The 23433-nt window shown below is 45.2% G+C and overlaps 1 protein-coding gene across 5 annotated transcripts; it reads left to right on the forward strand.

The window, feature by feature from the left end:
- The first annotated feature begins 76 nt into the window (after positions 1–76).
- ZFYVE19 (zinc finger FYVE-type containing 19) lies at positions 77–22761 on the forward strand. 5 transcript variants are annotated; one of them, XM_079964951.1, is made up of 12 exons: positions 77–193; positions 1486–1629; positions 2900–3021; positions 3858–3911; positions 6001–6161; positions 8124–8269; positions 10705–10819; positions 14998–15204; positions 16994–17073; positions 18107–18214; positions 20575–20717; positions 22342–22761. In XM_079964951.1, exons 2-12 carry the CDS (start codon positions 1573–1575, stop codon positions 22412–22414), a joined length of 1266 nt encoding a protein of 421 aa, XP_079821077.1. In that variant the 5' UTR covers positions 77–193; positions 1486–1572; the 3' UTR covers positions 22415–22761. The 5 variants fall into 5 exon arrangements, with proteins under 5 accessions (XP_079821077.1, XP_079821080.1, XP_079821076.1 ...); XM_079964954.1 differs by having other exon boundaries at positions 138–193; positions 1549–1629; XM_079964950.1 differs by lacking the exon at positions 77–193 and adding an exon at positions 200–505.
- Positions 22762–23433: the final 672 nt, after the last annotated feature.

Below are 23433 nucleotides of genomic sequence, written 5' to 3' on the forward strand. Positions count from 1 at the left end.
ACGATTCCCGTCATGCCTCGGACCTAGAAAGGCTGGAGCTCCCATGAGACTCCGCGCAAGGGAAAGTGGGGGGCGGGGAGGCCCCGTGGGCTCTTGGGAAATGTAGTTCTTCCCCTTCCTGTCTTGCCGGAGAAGATCTGTCCGGGGTGATGGGAGTGGGACTCTCGCCGCACCGCGCATTTCTTGCACTATAGTGAGTATTACCGAGCCGGGCTAGTGGACGTTGCCATTAGTGAGGTTCTGCTCGTTGTTGTCTGGCGGGGAGGCGGAGGCGTCTTCTGCCTCGCTTCGCTTCCAGCCTCCTCGCCCTCCCGGCGCCCAGAGGCTGTGTCGTGTCGTGCAGCTGGGTGTTGGATTTCCAGATTTGGGACCGAGGTGTGTGCCTGGCGGGTTGTTGTTTTGCTCTTCTATGGTAAAACGGCCGTCGAGTTCCGCGGTGGTAGAGCATTTGCCTTCGACTGCTGGGTCGTGTGAATCGGCTGGATGACGCCCGGGTCAGCCTAAGGTGGGTTGCTCCAGAGCTTTCTCCATCATCGTTAACATTTTCCATTTTTTGCCTTTTTTATTTTAACGAGGGAGTGAGAGGAAGGAGGGGCGGAGAGAAGGCGGAGGAAGACGGAAGGAGAGATACCTGAAATGTGTGGGTTGTTCAATACATACATACATACATACATACATAAATGTGGGTGCCATGAATAAGGTGGGGGCTGGCATTCCTGGTCTTCAAAAAAGATTGAAATGTTTAGCTGTTGCAAGATGAGTACCAGGTGGGAAATCTCTCTGGATGTTTGCTTGTCCATGTATCAGCCCAGCCGCATCTGCATTTTACAGTAGTACATACAGTACAGTATTCCGGAAATAAGTGGATCTATAGCTGTTCTATGATCCTCTCTAAAAGCCTTGGAGTGTGGCAGGAAAGTGTAACCTCTTCTTATTTTTAAAGGTTGCCTGTAGGATGCTACCTTTTGGTGATGGGTAATGTGCTAGCGGCCTGCGAAAGTGATGAGTCACTCCTCTTCAAAAATGTGCATTGCTAGCCACCTTTCTCACATAAATCGGTGCATTGTAGATGGTTGTGTTTGCCATCTGTGATGATGATTATGGGAACTCGTGGGGTGGGCGACCCATTACACACAGACTTTGGGGGCACTGCTTTCATCTGAAACTGATAATGCTGAAATCTAGAATTCTGCTGTCTAGGAGACCCAATGATTTTCTCCTTTAAATTTGGAGGGGTCACCAGGATGGTCACCTCAGAAAGGATATTTATAGAAGTATAGTGTCTGTTTTCCTTTCCTTTGATTTAGTGATTTAAGAACATTTCAGTGGCAACCATCGCTGTTAAGGTTAAGTAAGGACCAGATCCTCACATTTTCTTCAGACTGCGTGAACCTCAGGTTCCATAACATGGCATGTTTTCAGTGGTCCATTGCTAACATTCCATAACTGTACCGTCTCTCTTATTGTCTGGTCTCTCTCTGAAAGAGGAAGAAAGTTGAGGTAGCAGACAGAATAGAATCATGTGTCTCCATTTGTACATTTTTGAAGACTGAGTGTGCCACCTCACCTGACATGATGGATAGCAGATGTTATGGCTGTGCATCGAAGTTTACTGTCTTCAAGAAACAGGTATGGTTTTCTCGACTAATCGTCTTTGTCTTGAAAAAGGAGAGCTTGAAGAGTAGAAATTGGAATTATTATTCCAAAATGTTCCACTAGAACTCAGGCTTTCAATCGTTTGTGACAGGTGCACTTGCTCAATTTTTAGTTATTTTAATGATGTGACAGTTGTTTAATCGTCTCCTGTCATTAATTTACTGGATGAGGTAGGTCTTAAGCAAATCACTTTCTTTTGTCCCAATTTTCTGTTTTGTACAGCTGTAAAGTGTATAGGTGCTAAGATAGGCAGAGGGGGCTCTCTTGCTAGTTCCTCCACCCTCAGAAGTTTGGGGTGTGGTGTGAAGGGGTGAAAATGTTGTTTCTATGTTGGCTTTGCAAAGTAAGAATTAGGACCGATTAATACATTATGCTTTTTATACACCTTTTCAATACAGTCTTGTATCGTTTTACTTTCATTGTTTATATAATAAAATATTTTGTAAACCACTTAGAGACTAAGAGACTATTCTTGCATTAAATGGAATATAAATATATAAAATAAAACAAATATCCAATATCTGTAAGGGTGCAAAACTGTGTACAGTTACGTAGGAGTAAGCATCACTGTGGGAAATTTCTAAATGAGTAGGCATGCTCTGTGTAGTGTGCACTTAAAAATGTAAGGTGTGGGTGAAGCAAACATACGTTTGGAATCTTGTATGTATAAAAAGAACATTCACCAGAGACCCAGGATTCTCTTTTGGTCATTGAGTTTGGTGGCAAAGGTCTGCAGCTACATAATGTGTGGAATGGCTGAAATTAAGATTGATATCTTTGAGTAAACAAAGGTTCATTTAATGTGTTTTATGGGAAGTATTTATGTTATGCTATTTATTTATTTAGAAAAAGTATAAGCAAAAACAACAACCCAGGTTCAGTCATAAAGCATAATGTTTAGTCATAAAGCATAACTAAAATTTAAAAACCAGTTAAAAACAAATATGGATAAACCCATCATTAAAATAAAAGATAAAAGCAGGAAAACATTTAAAACAAATATCACTAAACTATGTGTCCGGTTTGAAATACTGAAATACTGTTAGCAAACACTTTCTGCATTCACATAAATTCTTTTGCTTTCGAAAGGTAGAAAATGATCGAAGAAGGCTATAATGTTTTGATGTGGAAGCATCCCCTTTATGAAGCCTTTCCAAGAAAGAGTCATTCAGACTTCTTGGAATCATTTGCAGCTGGGTGTTAAGAGCACTTCCTTCCTTTTCCTCTTTCCTTCCTCTCTCAGTGTGGATGCAAGAAATGTGGGCGAGCGTTTTGCTCAGGCTGCCTGGGATTCAGTGCTGTCGTCCCCCATTGTGGAAACACCCAGCAGAAGGTCTGCAAGCAATGCCATGGGGAATTAACAAGGTAAGAAACCAGAGCTGTGGTTCTGATTGAGGGGTTCCTTTTATGAAGGCAACACAGGGCGTTTCCTGCAGGGACTTGTCACTCCAGCACTTCTACAGGCTAGGTGGTCATTCCCCACAACAATGAGGTCTATATGATGCTGCAAGGGTCTTTCTAGACTAAGGAAGTTTCTCAGGCTGTTTTTCTCTCATGGGTAACTGGGCAGGGGCTACATGCCTGCAAAGGGGGAGGGGGCAGAGGCAAAAGTAGTTGGCGCAACAGACATGCCTCTTAACTCTGTACAGTAGGCTACATTCCAGCAATGCAAAATTCAGAAACTTCTACACCCCTCCCTGTCTCTCCATCTGTGCAAGCAAGCAGCATTATTCCAGTTGAGGGACATGTTCTATCCAGGCAAAAGCATTCACGGAGGAAATGGAGCATGGCCAGTGAGGGCTACGTTTTCTCCCTGGGGCTGAGGTTCCTCACCTTTGGAGTGGACTTAGTGAAATCGTTGAGGCTTGTTAGAAAACTGTCATCTCAGGCTGAAGTTTAGGCTGGGACCTTTCTCCTTTGCATCTAGTTTTCTGTGTACTTTGATGGAAGATTGTTGCGGGGGTGCCTTCAGTCAGGCAATTCTTCAAACTGAAGCTAAAGAGGCACAATCAACAAACAGCCTCACCATCTCCCCTGCTGCTTTTGAGGCATAGGGTGAAATAGATTGATGTTATACCCGGGACTTCTCATAGGATCGAAGGCAAGGCAAGATGGGGTTCTGTCTGAGGGCATGTCTTGCCATGATTAAGAAGGGATTTATTATGTTCTGCCATTGTGACATTTCTCCTTTTGCTTTACAGCGGCTCACCTCAGTCAAATGCAGCTAAATGGTCTCCACCAGAGAACTATAAAAAGTGAGTTCTGTCTAATCTAATCTATCTATCTATCATCTATTAAATTTGTATACTGCTGTTCATCTGAAGATCACAGGATGATTCATAGCATAAAAAGACAAAGTAAGAACACAAAATACGTAATAAAAACGAGAGCAAAAACAAACCAATAACCCCATCCCACAAATGCATTTAAAAGGATGCCAAAGCCAAAGATGCCCAAGACCTGGTTAAAGAGAAATGTTTTCGCCTGGTGCCTAAATATATGTAATGAAGACACCAGGCGAGCCTCCCTGGGGAGAGAATTTGCAAGCAAGGAGCCACCACAGGAAAGGCCTGTTCTTGTGTTGCTACCCTCTGGACATCTAGTGAAGGAGGCACACGCAGAAGGGCCAACGATTATGACCACAGGGTCCACATTGATTCATATGAGGAGAGGTGGTCCTTGAGGTGTTGCGGTCCTGAGCCATTTAAGACTTTATAAGTCAAAAACAGCATTTTGAATTGGGCCCCAAAATTGTCAGCCAGTGCAGTTGGGTCAGGATTGGTGCAATATACTCAAACCATCTTTCCCCAGTGGTTAACCAGCTGAAGTTTTTGAACCTTCTTCAGAGGCCACCCTCTGCATTGCAGTAATCTAACCTAGAGGTTACCAGAGCATAGATGACTGAAGTTAGGCTATTCCTGTCCAGAAGGGGGAGCTGTGGATCCAGAAATACCCCAAGCTATGTACCTGCTCCTTTAGAGGAAGTGTAACCCCATAAAAAGCAGGCAGCCTCCCATCCATTTAGTCTAGGGAAGAGCCCACTAACAGTGTCTCAGTGTTGCCTGGATTGAGCTTCAGTTTATTGGCTTTCATCCAGTTTGTGACCAAGGCAAGACATTGGTCCAGCTCTTCCACTGTCACACCTGCCGATGTGAATGAGAAGTAGACCTGTGTGTCATCAGCATATTGCTGATAATGTACTGTAAAACTCCAGATAATCCTATTCAGTAGTTTCATGCAGATGTTAATTTATTATCATCATTAAAAGGTTTATACCGCCCTTCATCCACAAGTCCCGAGGCCGTTCACCACACAAAAATACAAGATATAAAACATCAAATACGTAATAAAAACAAGAACAAAAACAATCTAATAACTCCCTTCCCCTCACCCCCTCTCACAAAACATTTAAAAGGGTATCAGATGTTCTTCAGCCAAAGGCCTTGGAGAGAATTGTTTTCACCTGGCGCCTAAAGGTGTATAATGAAGGTGCCAGCCGAACCTCCCTGGGGAGGGCATTCCACAAACAGGGAGACACTGTCCTTGTCTCTCTCCTGACAGATGTCATCATACAGGGTGACCAAAGCAATTTCTGTGCCAAAACCAGGCATAAACCCCAACTGAAATAGATAGAGAAAATCAGTTTCCCCCAGGAGCACCTGGATCTAGTACGTAAATAACAATCTAGCTGGTTTTATTCCGTATCCTTGGTGTAAGTTGCAAACAAGGGTGTATACTTTTGCTCATTTTACAGTTCCAAGTCTTTGTTGTCACACACTGAACTGCCACCATTAGCTCTAGGTAATAATCAGCCACCTGTAATGTTCTCTTTCTCTAGTTTGTGTCAGGATTCAAAGCCCTAATGTAAAGGCTGGGAAGTCAAAATTGTTTCCTCAGCCTCACCTAGCACTGCTTTGCTGTTGAAATGATAGTTCTTGTTTCTTATTGGAGTAGCTGTGATTTCCACTCATATGATGAGAGAAGGCAGTTTTCCATAGTCGCTGCATAACCTTCATCTAAAATTACCCCTTGCTTAGGACCGATTCACTCATGCCTATGTACTTCTTGATTGCTCAGCACTTGATTGCTCAGTATTTCACGACTCTGGCTGAACATGTGAATGCGCTTGGGAAACAGGACTGTGTTTTACTTGGTGGGGTGATTCCATCCGTAGTGTTTGTTTTGTGCATGCAAGTGGTCAGCTGATGCTCCAAAGATCAAATGGTGTGGGTGGGTGTGAACAAACCCCTAGAGAAGCACATGGAATATGATTTTAAAATTATTATTTCCCCTTTAAAAAAACCAAAACCCTGCTGTAACTCCTCCTGGTTGCTCTTTCTGCAGGCGTGTAGCAGCCCTTGAAGCCAAGCAGAATCGGCCGCAGGGACTCCAGAAGGGTTTGTTGAAGTCCCAAAGCCAAGCAGGCTCCACATATCAAGGTCTATCAAAAGAGGATCGAGCTCTAGCAGAGAGACTGGAGAGGCTCAAGAAGGAAACAAAACCCAGTAAGCTGCGTACTACGGTATTTTTCACTCTATAGAGCGCACCGGACCATAGGGCGCACCTAGTTTTTTTGGGGGGAAAATAAAGGAAAAAAAAATTTATTCCCCACCCCAGCCCAAAAGACCAAAGAAGCCTAGACAGCCAGCAGGATCCATACTGCTGGCTGTCTTGGCTTCCTCTTGAGCCACGCACAACCTCTCCAGCTGGGAGAGGCTGCGCGCGGCTTTCGCAGAAGCCAAGACAGCGAGCGGGATGGATCCCGCTCGCTGTCTTGGCTTCCATTTTGGCTGCGGGGGTGGGGCGGGGAAAGCCCGAGCTTCCCCCGACCCCAGCCCCCAGAACGAGTCTAGGAGCGGGGGCAAGGTTGCGCGCAACCTCACCTTCGCTCCCGGAGCTTGCTGCTATCCGCAAGCCTTCTGAGCTCTGAAGGCTTGCGGATAGCTGCCCAAAGCCCGGGGTGCGCAGCACTGCGCTCCCCAGGATTCGGGCTGCTGCCTGCTGCCTGCTGCCTGCTATCCGCAAGCCTTCGGAGCCCGGCAGGAACTCCTGCCGCGCTCCGAAGGCTTGTGGATAGCTTCCTGAAGCCTGGAGAGCAAGAGGGGTCAGTGCGCACCGACCCCTCTCGCTCTCCAAGCTTCAGCGAAAGCCTGCATTCGCCCCATAGGACGCACACAGATTTCCCCTTCATTTTTGGAGGGGAAAAAGTGCGTCCTATAGAGCGAAAAATATGGTATTTTTGGAGTCATTTCCTCTTATCACCCCTGGAAAGCCTGCTTTAGACACAACATAAAACAACTTAAAAAATGAATTCCCAGCCTTGCAAATGGAGGGGAAGGCTTGTCCTTAGCTTTAAAGCCAACACGTGCTTGCAGCAGTGTGGAAAAAAAACCAACAATGGCAAGGTTACCTTAACTGTTTATTTGCACAATAGATCTGCCACACACTGATCCAGTTTGCACATAATGCTACGCTAAACCATGGCTTAGTGTGAACACACTGGTTCCTGGAGAGGAGATTGTAGCCACTTGGCTCTTCCTCCGATCCTCCTGCAGTGCTGCAAACTAAGCCATGGTTTGTTGTACAAACCTGGCCTTGTGATTTGTTTTGCTTCGGACAAGCTGTAACCTGAGCTGTAACCTAGGTTTGCTCTTGGTTTACAGCTCATGGTTTGCCTTAAGCAAAAATAGAACTTACTTTTCAGGCAGTACTTATGGAATTGCGCAGTTAGTCGATATATTGCTATATGCTCTGGGTTGATGGCCTCTGTGTGCATTTACATCTTCGACGCTTCCTTTTGCAGGCCGTTGTGCTGCTGCTGGAAGCTGCTTTAGATACCTTCCAATTGAAGGTGCTAAAGGGAAGGCACTAGAGACTAACAATGGTCTGAATTCAGCTCGCATCTGTGTGATACTTAGGCAGGGCTATGTATAATTAGTGTGTCCCTGGGATTGCCACACAAGGCAAGCATCTGACATTTGGTAGGCATTATAAATATTCTTGTGGGCAGTTGAAAGGAACTTCTATTCATTGTTTAGTTTCTGGTGATTGAGGTCTCTGAAGCAGCATTGCTTGATATGTGAACAATGTCTGATGGAAACCTCAGACTGAATGGGAAGGCCCTCCAGTGGTCAGCAGGTGGAGCTTCTGTGTCCTGAATAGCTCTTTGTCCTGCCTGCAGAGATAGCACACAATGCATCAATTGTTGTCTGTTACTTAAGCTTTATTCAGACAGCAGGATTTGGGGTTTGCAGGGCACTGAATGTGCACAGGCTAGGGAATGATGCGGTGGGGGCGGAGAAGGGAAATATTTTATTCCAGTATCACAGGTGGTTCTCGGTATCCTCTGGGTCTAGTCAATATGATGGCTGGAGCAGGGGTAGGGGTGGGAAATACTTGCAAGGCACGAAAGCTACAAAAGCCTCTTGGGCTCTCTTAGTAAAACAAGATTGTTCTTAATTGAACAGAGTCCATTCCATCTCAGGCTGAGATAGAGTCTAGGCTGGCAGCACTGAAAGATGACTCTGCAAGACCCATTCCATCAGCCCAGGAGATGGAAAACCGGCTGGCAGCCTTGCAGGGCAGAACAATCCCCTCTGCAGCTCCAAAACCAGTAAGATTTCTCTCTCTCTCTCTCTCTCTATATATATATACAGTGGTCCCTTAGTTTTAGAACAGCTTAGTTTATGAACAACTTGGATTAAGAACGCTGCAAATGCAGAAATAGGTGTTTTGGTTTGTCAACTTTGCCTTGGAATAAGAACATGTTTTGCTTCCTGTTGAGTGTGTTCTATTTGTAAATTGAGTACCATGCTATGGGAAAGCATGCCTTGGTTTAAAAACGCTTTGGTTTAAGAATGGACTTCTGGAACGGATTAAGTTCGTAAACCAAGGTACTACTATATATAATTTCCAAGGGATAAGGAACTGGTGGCCCTCAAGATGTTATTGAACTCCTATTTCCATCAGCCCAAGCCAGTATGGTAGTGAATAGGGATGCTGGGAATTGTAGTCCCAACAATATCTGAAGGGCCGCAGGTTCCACTCTTTTCCAGATTCTGTTTCTAGCTGCCACATGAATATTGTCAAGGGACGTGGGTGGCGCTGTGGTCTATCCAACACCAACCTAATGTAATAACTGTGAGATAGGCTATGTGGAAAAATTAATTTGGCCAAGGCTACTGGTCTAAACCACTGAGCCTGTTTGTCAGCAGTTCGAATCTGCATGACGGGGTGAGCTCATAGCTGTCAAGTGTCCCTTATTTGAAGGGACAGTCCCTTATTCCAGCGCCATGTCCTGCTGCTGTCCCTTATTGATGGATGTCCCTTAAATGATGTCCCTTAAATTTCAAAGGAAGCAGCTCCTCTTTCTCCCTGCCTGCCGACCAGGGAGGAGGGAGGCTCCAACTGTGTTGCTTGGCTGTGTTGCTCACCCAATAAGAAGTCTAAGAACAACTGGGGGGTGGAGCTTGCATGCCCTGTGTGTGGCTAGTTAATGCAGGCTGAGGGGGGTTTTGAATGCTGGACGCCATTTTGTTGCACGTGCTGCTGCAAACTTTGCAGTGCAGAGCCAGGCCAGGGAGCCATCTTAAGTTGAGGCTGCATAGGCCTTGTGGTGCATGTGATTCAGATTCTATTCAGTTGAACCTCTGGTTACAAAGTTGGTTGGACAGTGTTCTCAAAGCTACCAGCATGAGTTTGACCAGACTGCAGGAGGATAGGAAGACTGGAGTGCCTGGAACAGGTGAGGCTGCAGGTCCCTTATTTTGGCTGCTGGTCCCTTATTTTCAAATCTGTAAGTTGACAGCTATGGGTGAGCTCCCATTGCTCTGTCCCAGCTCCTACCAATCTAGCAGTTTGAAAGCATGCCAGTGCAAGTAGATAAATAGGTACCACTGCGGTGGGAAGGTAAACAGCGTTTCCGTGCACTCTGGTTTCTGTCACAGTGTTCTGTTGCGCCAGAAGCGGTTTACTCATGCTGGCCACATGGCCTGGAAAGCTGTCTGTGGACAAACATCAGCTCCCTCGCCCTGAAAGCGAGATGAGTGCCGCAACCCTATAGTCACCTTTGACTGGACTTAACTGTCCAGGGGCCCTATAACTTTTTACCTATTATCATTCTCTTACTAATAGGGTTTTGAAGTTTTATGAGGTACAGAATCCACCAGAGACATTCTGGTACCTACTAGTGTTTCAAGTTCTCAGCTGTGTTCGAAAGCTGAGAGAGAGAGAGAGCAGGTGTTGGTTTTCGCTGTGCTATCTCTGTCCAAGGCCGTTTGCCTCAGAGACAGGCCATATCTGTTGTCTGGCCCCCTGAAAATAAGATTGGGTATATTAGGTTGGTGTGAAAGAATAGAAATGTCCCTGGGCCCCTTGAGACATTTGGGAAGTTGTTGTGGCTGGGCCCGTTGTTCTTTCTTTTAGTTTTGAACCTCTGGGCTCCTTCCATTGACTGTATAACTTAGGTTTTCTCAAAGTGGTCAACATTGACCCTCTGGGGTTGATGGGACTGTGCAGGGGTGAATAAAGATCTGGGGGTCCAAAAGCGCCTGGGGTGGAAAAGGAATTTATAAGGTACAATGTGAAAAATAAATTTAATTACAAACTATTGAGCAAGGGCATGTTCAGAGAGCCAATGAATGCCCTTGCCATTGAGGAACCTCTGTATTTAACAAGATGATTCCACATTGCAACAGGATTCTCAGACCACGCTTTTCTGTTCTTTTGCAAAAAAAAAATGTATGTAAGTGCAGAGTTTCACTTGTAAAATATTATTTTTTTACAGTGTTAAAAGACTAATTATAACACTCCTCAACCAAATATATAAAAGCAAGCTGCCTTTGGGAAACTTCAGTGAGTCTTTAAAAAGCCTCACTTTTCTTCAGGGCTCTGCTTAGCTGCTTCCCAAGGCCACCCCTTTATTTCCTAAGAATTCGGGTAGAGGTTGATGGCAACTTTCTGGACTCATCCAGAGGTCAGTGAACTTGAAAGTTTGGGAATTCCGATGTAACTTGTGCAATCCCTTTCTGTTTTTCTTTCTCTTGTTAGGTACACGAGGCCCCTAATGCCAGGACGCAAACTGAGCAGTCAGATGACCTGCTGAAGCAGATGTCTGAGGAAGTTGCCATTGATGAGAGCGGTGGCTCAGGAGTTACGCCACAAGGTCCCTGTCTTGTTTTAAATCTGCTCAGTCTCTCCCCCCACCCCTGCAAGTTGATTAAAAATGGAGGAACAAGCAAGTACATCTCAAGACCTCAAAGGGCACCACTGCTATAGATCAATATATCCATTACAGTATAATCACTCGCTCAAGCACATCACCCAACATTTACTCCTTGCTGCAGGTCCCAGTTAAATAATGTACGGTATATAAATGAAAACAAGGTTATTTGAATTGTTTCCATATACAGTGGTACCTTGGGTTGCATACGCTTCAGGTTACATACGCTTCAGGTTACAGACTCCGCTAACCCAGAAATAGTACCTCGGGTTAAGAACTTTGCTTCAGGATGAGAACAGAAATCGTGGGGTTGCGGCGTGGTGGCAGCGGGAGGCCCCATTACCGTATTTTTCGCCCTATAGGACGCACCGTCCCATAAGGCGCACCTAGTTTTTTGGGGGGGAAATAAAGGGGAAAAAATTTATTTCCCCCCCAGGCGTGGGGCTGGGGAAGCCTGAGCTTCCCCCGACCCCCGACCCCAGCCCCCAGAACACGCAACTCTCTGCAAGCCATGGGAGCCCAGCGCCGGGCTCCCACACCTTGCGGGGAGCTGTGCGAAGTCTGGGCGCGCTGAGCCCAGGGCGCCCAGCCTTCAGCATGCAGGCAAATCTCCCACGGCTTGCGGAGATCTGCGCGAAGCCTGGAGAGCGAGAGGGGTCGGTGCGCACCGACCCCTCTCGCTCTCCAGGCTTCAGCAAAAGCCTGCATTCGCCCCATAGGACGCACACACATTTCCCCTTCATTTTTGGAGGGGGAAAAGTGTGTCCTATGGGGCGAAAAATACGGTAGCTAAAGTGGTGCTTCAGGTTAAGAACAGTTTCAGTTTAAGAACGGACCTCTGAAACGAATTAAGTACTTAACCCGAGGTACCACTGTATACATCTTTGTTTGCTATGACCTCTTTAGTTACAGTTTGAGAACAGTATGAGTACTTTGATCAGAGTCATGGTGCAGTGTCGTTCTTTGGCTGACATGTTTTTATTCATTTTACAGTGGTACCTTGGTTCTCAAACTTAATCCATTCTGGGAGTCCGTTGAACTCCCGAAACCATTTGAAAACCAAGGCACGGCTTCCGATTGGCTGCAGGAGCTTCCTGCACTTAAGTAGAAGCCACGTTGGACGTTCGGCTTCTGAAAAATGTTTGCAAATCGGAACACTTACTTCTGGGGTCATGGCGTTGGGGAGCCGATTTGTTCAGAAACTAAGCCATTCGGGAACCAAGGTTCCACTGTATTTATTTCAAAAAAAATTATAAGCTACTCATTATAAAATATCAAGAGTGGAGTACAGAAAACCAAAAATAAACATAAAATATGCAGTAGCGATAATAGTTAAAATTTCAGTACAAGACCAGGAGATGATCAGTGGACAGTAATAAAACAAAACTTAAGTATGCCTCTGAAAGAGACCACTCCTGATTCAGATGTTATAGAGCAAGAAAGCTGAGTGTCTTCAGCTTACTGCAAGCACTGTGTTGCAGATCTCCTAATGACTACTTCCAATGGCTTCATTTAGGCATTAAATAGGAATGGGGAGAAAATAGTGCCCTGTGGTGCTTCACAGCATAACTGTTAGGGGACCAAGGTTGCTTTCCGAAATTGACCCAGCTGATAGATACAGAACCACTGTAAAGGCCACCTCTAACCCTCAGAGGAAATCCTCAATAGTATCAAACCTCTCTTTCATAAATAACTCCTACAAAGATGCATCTCCCCCCCCCCAACAATATTTAAAAGTATACAGGGAGGTCTTACTTTTTATCATACCCACCAGAAATTTGACTCCCCTCCTATGTATATAGCATGTGTGGGGCTGAATGTGGCCCTCCAGCCTTCTCTATCTGGCCCCCAGGACTCTCATGGAGCAGGAAGGGCCAGCATGTTGGGTTGGTGGCATGGAGCTGCCTCTCTGACACCAGTGTCCTCTGCAGAATGGTGGCAGCAGGGATAGGGTTCTAACAGGCACAGACTAGTGGGAATGCAAGATTGACTCCACTGGTGCAGCCACACAACTGTGATGTCACCCTGCTCAACCCCCATACCGACCCAGAAAGCAGCAGTGACACTACTGTCCAGAGGGCTCCATGCTGCCTGCTCCTGTTCTTCAGTGTTGTTGTTTTTCCCGTTCTTAAACTGTGTCTTCTACTTGCCTGGAAGGCAGAGTAGGTGGGAGGTGCAGAAACCTCTGGTTTTTGTGGGGCTAGAACGTATCTGCTGCGCAAAGGTGAAAGTCACATCGATTGTTCCGCCCATGTCTGCCTCTGGCCCAACCCTCTGCTGGCATTTGGACCTTGGGAGGCGAGTCCTAGGCTGAAGGCAAACCTAACATTTAAAGAGAAATGGTAGCGGGTTATTTGCTGTTAATTTTCACTAGGTGGGGAGAATAATTATTCACGCCCTGCAGTGTGAACCTGGCCTGGCAATTTGCAGAACAGATTCACATACCAGAAATTCAAAATCTGCATCATCTTCCAGCCTCACCCCACCCTCTCTTTGTGCTTCAGGAGGGCTTTTCCTCTTTTATGGTTTTTTTTGTTACTATTTTTTAAAAGTGCCACATGTAAATTTACACTTATTTTACTTAGCAATTGCAATAAATAGAAAGGTGATGAAAGATCCTTGCTTTTCAGGCTTTAGAGGCTCTCATGAGATCTTGTAGGGCCTTGCAAGATCTCAAGCAGCTGGGGGAGTTCCAGCAGTTGTTTTGACTTTGCATGATTTGGCCTTTGCACATAAACCCCCAGAATGTAACCCAAGTCAAGATCGACCATTACTAATTAATCACTATTTTTTAAAGAAAGCATTTTGAAAAATTAGTGCAAAACTATTCTCGGAGGGAGCAGAGCTTTTTTGATGTTGCAGGTGCCAGCCAACCGCACTATCCACAGTTGGGTCCTGCTGCAAACTAGCTGAACTATTCCACTGCATCAGGCCACAGTTTTCCTGGGCACGGAAACTTACCATGAAAATTCGCTTTGAACATCACACACTACTGGCATGAAAGTATATCCTTCAGTGTTATATCTCCAAGCGTCTTAAACCTTAGCTGCATTTCCAGGAAGATCAGCCCCATCATATCAGGCCTTCTAAAGCCCCCAAAGGCTTTAATCGTTTTCCGTCATGTTCTCGTAAACAGAATTGCATGGGGTTGTTGAATCTGCAATACCCTTCTAGCTTTAATGATTTATGGGGTCTTAGTTATTTTATTGGGATTGATGCAGCAGTGCCCAGTGGGACAATGCTGTATTGTTGACCTGGCTTCTTGATGCCACACATCGCGACTGACTACTGAGAGGGAAGGCAAGGCGGCAGAGAGCTTACTGCAGGGTAGGCACAGCAGCAGGAGTATCGTGTTGGCTCCAGCGCTTTGCCTGCAGTACACCAAACTCCCTGCCGCCTTGCTCCTCCCCATCCCCCAGCTTGGTAACCATCAGTGGTGTTTGACACTGGGAATGCAGCCTCACCGGCTGCTACCGATTAGATGGAGGAATGGGGTGGCGCTGTGGTCTAAACCACTGAGCCTCTTGGGCCTGCCGGTCAGAATGTCAGCAGTTCGAATCCGCACGACAGAGTGAGCTCCCATTGCTCTGTCCCATCTCCTGCCGACCTAGCAGTTTGGTAACATGCCAGTGCAAGTAGATGCAAGTACCGCTGCAGTGGGAAGGTAAACGGCCTTTCCATGCGGTTTTGTTTCCATCACGGTGTTCCTTTGCACCAGAAGCGGTTTAGTCAAGCTGGCCACATGACCCAGAAAGCTGTCTGTGGACAAATGCTGGCTCCCTCAGCCTGAAAGCAAGGTGAGTGCCACAACCCCATAGTTGCCTTTGACTGGACTTAACCGTCTAGGGGTCCTTTACCTTTGCCTTTACCGATCGGATGTGTTTTATTTGCTGGCTGCTGGTTCTTATTTGTTCTTGCTGTAATCACAATCCTTTTCATGGGGCGATAGACATTGCAGACTGAAATAGCATTGTTTTTATGGTGATGTGGGAGCCAGATAATAGATGTTCTGTCTGCCGCATTTGGTCTGGGAGGTTTGTGCTGCGTGCATCATTTAAGGTTGCAGTCATCGTGCAATGGTCATATATTTCTGAATTAACCCTAAGTCTCTGCTTTTCCAGAAGTTAGGACCCAAACTTTAAATGACTTAAATCGAGCCGACAGCATTGGCGGCATTGATGATATGGATCCCAAACAGTTGGAGGAGGAGAAGAATAGATTGCTGGCATCGGCGGCGACTGAGCTGAGGGAAGACAACACCAGGCAGGAGAAGATTCTAGAAGTAGCCAAGCGATTGGCCGCACTAAAAGGCCAAGATCCTGAGAAAGGTGTGTAATGGGATATTAAAGGAAGCAGAAAAACAGGCACTCTGTTTCCTAAAGAAGAGTCGTTCCAAACAGGAGGAGACAGTGCCAGTTCTCTTGGGTCCTGTTTGCAGACTTCTCCGTGGAATACAGTCAAATTTCGGTTGTCAAATGTAATCCGTTCCAAAAGACCGTTTGACTTCAGAAATGTTTGACAACCGAGGCTTAGCTTCTGATTGGTTGCAAGAGCTTCTTGCACTCAAGCGGAAGCCATGTCGGATGTTTAATTTATGAAAAATGTTTGAAAACCCGAACATTTACTTCTAGGTTTTCAGCATTCAGGAGCCAAAACGTTCAAAAACGGAGCTGTTCAAGAACCGAGGTTTGACTGTATTTGGTTGGCCACTGTGAGAACAGGATGTGGGACTAGATGAGCCACTGGCCTGAACCAGCAGACCCTTCTTACGTCCTTACATTTTCTTTGTTGGCTAGTGGGAATATGCCTGACAAACAATTGTCGAAAAATATGACTGTTTCCTAGTGCTGTGATTCTGGTTTTTTAAGGAACAAGTAATTGGTATCAGTGGATAGCTCGAAGCTAACTTGTAACAGAAACCCTTAGTTTCTTTCACAAGCGAAACTGTTTGAGCAAATCCTGATTTGTGTGTAGACAGGCCTGTAGCAAAATTCAGTACTTAGCTGTGTTTTCTCCAGCCTTGGGCATTTGCCAGGGGCCTGGTCTTCTCTCATATTTCTTCACCCCTGGGTGCCTAGCATTGCTCAGGAATTTGAAGAAACAAAAATATTGGTGCCATTTTGAAAGGTTTGGTCTTCCATTTTTCCCGAACCATAGATTAAAAACCTGCTCCTTGATCTCAGGAACCCCCATTCAAAATGTGATTTATGATACCTTAAGAGGTGTCCAAATGTGTATCAAACAGACAAATACCTTTGCAGAACATTATTATAATAAAATAAAATAAAATATACACACTATTCCTTCAAGTAATCCCAAGCGTTAGAAAATATTGCAGCCTATGCAACTGGTCAGCTGCACAGTAGCTTCATGCTCCCTCTGTAATCAATAAGTGCATTCTCACATTGACAGCTAGGGTTCCCAACTAACTGGAGGAAAGACAATACCTTGGCCTAATCTTTTGCCTTTGATATAACCTTGATATGCAAGAGTGAGTGTGTGGAACTTTTCCACCTAAAAAGTATCCGCTGCTAATCCTGCAAACAAAGCTGCTGTCAAAGTGACCTCTCATCCATTAGCAGCTCCATTTGCCACAGCTAGAGTTAGCCTTGCCTACACTGATGATGGGAGAAGGAGGATCCTGGATGTCTTTAGAAATCCTACTGACTGGAACCAAAAGTAACATGTTTCTCCTGGGACTCTACCATAAAGAATGATCAGCCTAGAGAGCCTGGGCTCAACAAGAAGGAAGGACTGGCTGCTAGGGAAACAAGGCCACAAAAGGAAGAGGGTGGATTGCTAGCTTGCTTGAGCCCAAAGGCAGCAAATATCTGCCTATCTGATGATGGAACGGAAGTGACCAGGGAACAGCCTTTATTCTTCTAAGAATACATGTGTCTGGGGTGTATTAATGGTACATTCTATCAGGTGGTCCTTCATTCTCTCTCCAGCTTTACAGGGATCAGAAATACGCTAAAGAATGTGAACCAAAATAAAAACCCATCTTCCCATAGGGAGGGCAAATCTGCAAAGGAGGGCAAGAAACATAAGATGATGATGGGCCGTCTTGATGAATTGCATCTTTAGCTCCTCAGTTTCCTCTTCTTTCTCTTGCAGTGACTTTGGATGACTACAGATTCCCCAATAGTGATGAAGAAATAGAAGAAGAAGAAGCCATTCAGAGAGTTTTGAAACAGGTCCATAGTAATTGGAATTGAGCTTTGCATTTGTTAAGCCTCTTGTTTTTGCCTTGCTGCAAAGACAAGATTTCTGCTATGCCCAGCTTCTTATCTTTGCTGTAAATCCATCCTCACAGTGTGCTCCTAATGGTTTTCCCAAATTAGTCCATAAGCCTTGTAGAGTACTATGTAGAGCTTTCACTCGATTAAAGAAATCGTGTAATGCAGTTCCTGTGCGCGTCAGCTTAGAGTTAAAATGAAACTTACTCCCATTAAAATATGTGTACAACAGCCACTGTAGTCAATTAACTGTAGGAGTTGTGTAGTACAATTTTATTTATCTGTAAACTCATTTATAGGTTGCCTTTTGGGGTATAGCCCATCCAAGACAGCTTACAGCATCATAAAAAGCAATACCATCTAAAACTCACAACGGCAGCAGTTCAGCAATTGGATGCATGTTTACTCAAAAGTAAAGCATTCTGTAATCAGTGGGCTCTTCCTGCAGGCTCACAATATCAGAGAAACAAGGGGAGGGGAATAGGAAGTACGTAGTAAGATGAACAAATATTTGCTATTACTTCAAATATTTGAAGCAATGAAAGAATGATGAAACGAAGATAGATGTAAGAAAAAATAATAAAAATCAAAGCTGCCATGCTTGAGACTTTTGAAAAGGGTTTTGAGAGGCAGAAAGACAAGCCATGCAAATGTCTGAAGGGAAGAGCATCCATATTATTGATTTTGTTACATAACTTCTAGCCAGAGGAGCTACCCACAACAACCTGTGAGGTAGGTTACAGATATTAATTAGCTGAGTAGGAATTTGAACCCAGGTGCTCTCTGAGTATTTAATGACTAGTGATAGTATTTTTGGTCATAAATGCCCTTTGTAAAGCTGCTTTCTTTCCTGCCCAATAGTTAATCTGGTGGCTGCGTGTTTGTTTACTAAACCAAAGATTAAGGAAGTAGTAGAAGAAAGACGCTTCTGAGGGGAAGGTTTGTGTGAAGAAAAGTCTTTTGTTTCAACTGCTGTTGTTTCTGCCATCAGCTTACTGAGGAGGCAGCTCTGGATGAAGCAAGCGGCTTCAATATTTCTCCAGATCGATCCACCCAACCAACGACCGACCAACAGAAACCAGCCAGGAAACCTGAGCAAGTGAGCAGCCAATTCAATCTTATATGCAGTGCTTTTTTTTCCTAAAAAAATGTTTAGGGGTACTCTCATTTTGACTCAAGAAAATCACCGTTTTGTAGTTCAAATCGAGAAAAATAAATACAGTAAATGGACAAAAATACATGTTTGGGGGCAGTGCTTTTTTCTAAAAAAAATGTTTAGGGGTACTCTCATTTTGACTCAAAGGGATGCGGGTGGCGCTGTGGGTAAAACCTCAGCACCTAGGGCTTGCCGATTGCATGGTTGGCGGTTTGAATCCCCGCGGCGGGGTGAGCTCCCGTCTTTCGGTCCCAGCTCCTGCCCACCTAGCAGTTCGAAAGCACCCCTAAGTGCAAGTAGATAAATAGGTACCGCTTTATAGCGGGAAGGTAAACGGCGTTTCCGTGTGCTGCGCTGGTGCTGGCTCACCAGAGCAGCTTCGTCACGCTGGCCACGTGACCCAGAAGTGTCTGTGGACAGCGCTGGCCCCCGGCCTCTTAAGTGAGATGGGCGCACAACCCTAGAGTCGGACACGACTGGCCCGTACGGGCAGGGGTACCTTTACCTTTACCATTTTGACTCAAGAAAATCAGTGTTTTATAGTTCAAATCAGGAAAAATAAATACAGTAAATGGACAAAAGTACAAAGATTCACAAAATGTTTAGGGGTATGTGTACCCCCAGAAAAAAGCACTGCCTATATGTGTGGCATTCTCTGAATTTGCTGTGCTCAGTGCAGTGTCAGGCTGATCCCAGCAAGGCCCTTTTTAGTTTAGGTGCCATCCCATCGTGCTAAATAGCACCTAAACAGAAACAACAACAAAATGCCCATGGGCCGAATGGTTAAGCTGAGAAGCAAAAGACAAAATGACTCCTCGAAGGCCAGCTAATTCTGAGCCACACTCTGTGTCCTAGTTCTGTGTTATGCCAAACAATTCAAAGCCCTCCAGCTGTAGGCAAAATTGATAGGTGTCCTCTTCTAGAACAATAGGTTTTGATGTCTATGTGAGCAAGAAGAGGTGCCCGAAGTTGTGTGTGCACTTTAAAGTAAATAGCAATCAAGCGTGACTGGTGCTGATGTGGGAAATAACAAACAGTTCTTCCACATGCTTCCTCTGTGACTTTACAAAACTCATGTCAAGGCCTCATCACTTCAGATGGGCCCTTCCTGTACCAAGCAAAAGCGGTCGTTCCTTTATTGCTTGGGCTGTTCTGCATTGTCTTCAGTTGTTCAATATTGCGCAGGGTTAGAAGTGTATTCTGGGGCCTGAAGCAGAGTTTGTAGCAGCTCAGTTTTATTTTATTTTTTGAGTTTCTGGTCTTGTGGCTGTAAGATATTAATACTTCACATTTATGCAGACATTTAAGGTGTCTCAAGCGCTTCATGTATATTCCCTGTATATTCCTTAAAACAGCCCTGTAACATGGGGTAACACCACGAGCATCGCATTGTACATGGAGGGGAGAAGGAGGGAATGTAGGCCTAGATTGAAAGAACTGTCTCAGGTAAGATGAGGCCTGAAGCAGGAAATTAATGGTTCATATTAAAAACACAGTGGTTATCTCAAATCTCCAAAAAAAGAATGTGTATACAGTAGTACCTCTGGTTAAGAACTTAATTCGTTCCAGAGCTCTGTTCTTAACCTGAAACCTGAGGTACCACTTTAGCTAATGGGGCCTCCCGCTGCCACTGCGCTGCCAGTGCACGATTTCCGTTCTCATCCTGAGGTAAAGTTCTTAACCAGAGTTACTACTTCCGGGTTAGCGGAGTCTGTAACCTGAAGCATTTGTAACCCAAAGCGTTTGTAACCCGAGGTACCACTGTATATGTAGATGTGTGCATAGCATATATTTAAAATGCTGTGATCTTCAAGGAAAAGAGTCCTGTGCCCTATCTAGTTCAGTTTCTAACCTTCTGACCTCTAGTCTTAGAATAATAAAGGTGGGACCTTGGTGGTATGCAGTCCAACCCACGGCTGAGTGTGGGATCTACGATCCAGGAAATAACTACAGCATCCCTCCTATGTGCTCTGACTGCCAGTCACGTCTTTCCTCTTACACTCATGTGGCTTCCTGACCCCCCAAAAAACAAATAATGCATAGGCAAGGTGTGTGTTTGTTTTTCATTTAAAAAAACTAGAATTTTTTAAAAACACTGAAATGAGAACATTGCATGATATATGTAGAAATATTGCACTGATTTATATAAGTGGGTTTGGGTTTTTAATTGGTGCAAAGTTGTAGTGGGAGGAATTTTGCAGAATGCAAACAGTGAAGGCAATGTCATGCAGCTCCCCATTCACACCAGAAGGTACTCTTGGAGTTTCTGTTGCAACATCTATGCATATTACCCTTCCCGTTAGGGAAAAGCTCCAGCGGTTGCTAAACCTCCCGCCTTAGCGGACAGTGACGAGGAAGAGCTGCCCTGGTGCTGCATCTGCAACGAGGATGCTGTCCTGCGCTGCCACGCCTGTGATGACGACCTCTACTGCCAGCGATGCTTTCGGTAATGGCAAGAACCTCGGGGCGGAAGGTGGAAATCCCAGCATTCCATGCTGGTTGTGCAGCGTGATCATCTGCTGCATGTTTTTTTAGAGTGTGCAGGAAGAGCTGTGTGCCAGAAAGGCTGAAACAAAGCTCCTCAGTTGCAAGGGCCCCATGGCAGAAAGTGGTTAGCACTGAACGTGCAATCCCCATGACTTGGGCCCTAAGAGGAGGGGACTGTCCCACTTCCTCTATCCTGCTGCAACTTCCTGCTTTCCCTAAAAAGGATGGAGGAATCATCTGGGATAGGAGTTGAGGGCTGTTTTCGGAGAGGGAAATTGGTGGAAAATCTATGCTTGCCTCAGCAGCAGTGCCTCCTGCAAGGACCACACAACTGGTGTCGGGCCTAAAGGCATGTTTTCTCAGGCCCAGACCATGACCACATTCACACTGTTTATTTAAAACACTATGTTGCCACTTTAAACATGGCTTACCTCAGAGAAACTGTAGTTTGTGAAGGGTGCTGAAAGTTGCTGGGAGACCCCGCTGTTCCCTCACAGAGATATAATTCCTACAGTTCCTTGGGAAGAGGAATTGATCGGTAAACCACTTGGAACTGTAACTCCATGAGGGAAACAGGGGTCTCCTAACAACTCTCAGCGCTACAGGATTTCTTTGAGTGGGGAGCCATGGCTGTCTAAAGTGGTCGCATGAGTTTGTGTATATTGCCTTTTCTTCAATAGTTACAGGCTTGGGGGAAGCCTGGTTCTTACTGCAAATATGAAGTTCTCTTCATATTCACTTCCCACAGCTGGAATGGAGATCAAGCCCTCTGTGCTGCTGAGAGCCTTAGATAAAAAGTCCTCATTGGTATCAGTGGGAACTTCTTTTTCTAGCTGCATTTGAGGAAGGGAAGGAATCTCCATTCCAATCGAAGTGGGAGAGTGAAGAGAGAAGCTTCCCCTTTCTATGAGCTGCATTTACATTAAGAACCAGGAACTCTCATGCCTGCAATTATTTAAGGGGAAATAAGTAGCTCTATGCTGCGTACCTAAGTGAACATGTAGTTTGTCCCAAAGTTCAAGTCCATCACTTGGCTTACTATATACCTCACTGGCTCTCTGCAGTTCTCTTCTTGTAGGGCAGGGAGGGAGAAATTTGTCATTCAGACTATGGTGCCAAAGATTAAAACACTTCACAGTGTGTGAGCACATACATAAAATAGAGTAATTTATTTGCGGGTGATGACAGTGATGTGTACTCACATAGTTCTGTTTCCTTCCATTGAGCTTGTGCAAGACGATCCTGTCAGCGGATTGGGCCCTTCTCTGCTCTTTTCTGTGGCTCACAATCCTACAGAGAAGGCATCCCCACCCCTGTAGTGCAGTTTCAGAGTTGGATCTGAAGGAACGGCTGGAGGCCTCCTGTTTGCCAGCTGTGCCCAGTAACCTAAATTTTCATACTAGTAATTCATAGACTTCTGACTATGCCTGCAAAACCTGGTGCCTCAGATCACTGGAGGGCTTGTGATCTCCTCTTACCTCCATGAATGAGTGACAGTCGCCATCACTTCTGCAGGATATTCTGGTTGGCATGACAGTAGATTCCTAGTAAACACTGCCTGCACTTCCTGTTTTGGTTTTCAGGGAAAGCCATGATGAATTTGATCGGAGGGAGCACCGAACGTCTAGCTATTGTCGTCCTCGAAAGCAAAAATGAGCCTAAGGAGCATGAGAAGAAAAGGGGAGGAAGGTGAAATGGAAGGGGATAAAAGAGAAGATGTCCACAAAGGTTTGCTATTTCAGCAAAAGCTGGCAGACTCTGAAAGGCAGCTCTGTGTCACTGAGAAGCTTGGAGGGCAAATGGTTGTGCCCGGCAAAATCAAGGCAGCCACTGTGGAGCTCGTAGTACCCTGAAGGTGGTTTGCCATGTGAGTAAGCTGTTAATTCAGTGAGAATGAAGACTGGCATGCTTGAAAAGGTGGGTTATTTTGCAGAGATTTGCCATTGACCTGGATGAGATGTTCATAGGAAATATTGCAAAGAAAATAAATTATATGAAGAGAAGTTTGTGGTGATTTTTCTCTCCCCCCGCCCCCCCCCCCCCCGTAGATGTCCACTGTTGCATTCTACAATCTGAGAACTCGTCTCAAGGTCTCTTAAAACTACACCGTCCTTAATGCAAGCAGTAGTGTTGCCTCAACAGCAAAGTTCTTCACAAAAATGGAACCAGTTTTATACTAAATTCCAAGTAGGCTTGGATCATAACCAAGGCCTTTCCTCTGAAATCAGGAAAACATTCAATTCCTATCTTTCCTTTCTCTTTGGTCAGTTTTCCCCCTTACAAAAGGAACTAGATTTAGGTTTCATATGTCTTGTTTTTAATTACTAAATTTTCAGAGTAGCATCCTTTCTGTTCTCGCTTCACAATAGCGAATTCCAAAACCATTATGAGGTGAATGCTTTTAGTAAGTCAACCTGAGTGTGCTAAACGGACACGTATTGGCGTTGCACCAAAGTCCCTTGAAATGCACAACAGCAGATTCTAGAAATGGAACCCCGTTTCTCAGTTCTGTGTTCATTCATAGGCAAAACACATGGATTTATTGACCACTTCACCCCTTACATTGCTCCTTTTAGAAGTGGCTTGGGGGGGGGGCAGAGATTGTGGGAAGGCTGGTGAAGTGCAAAGGCATGGGACCCAATCCAGCACTCCTGCCGGTATGTTTGTACTGTGCT

This window comes from Podarcis cretensis (assembly GCF_951804945.1).
Source record: "Podarcis cretensis genome assembly, chromosome: 1".
Taxonomy (NCBI): Eukaryota; Metazoa; Chordata; class Lepidosauria; order Squamata; family Lacertidae; genus Podarcis; species Podarcis cretensis.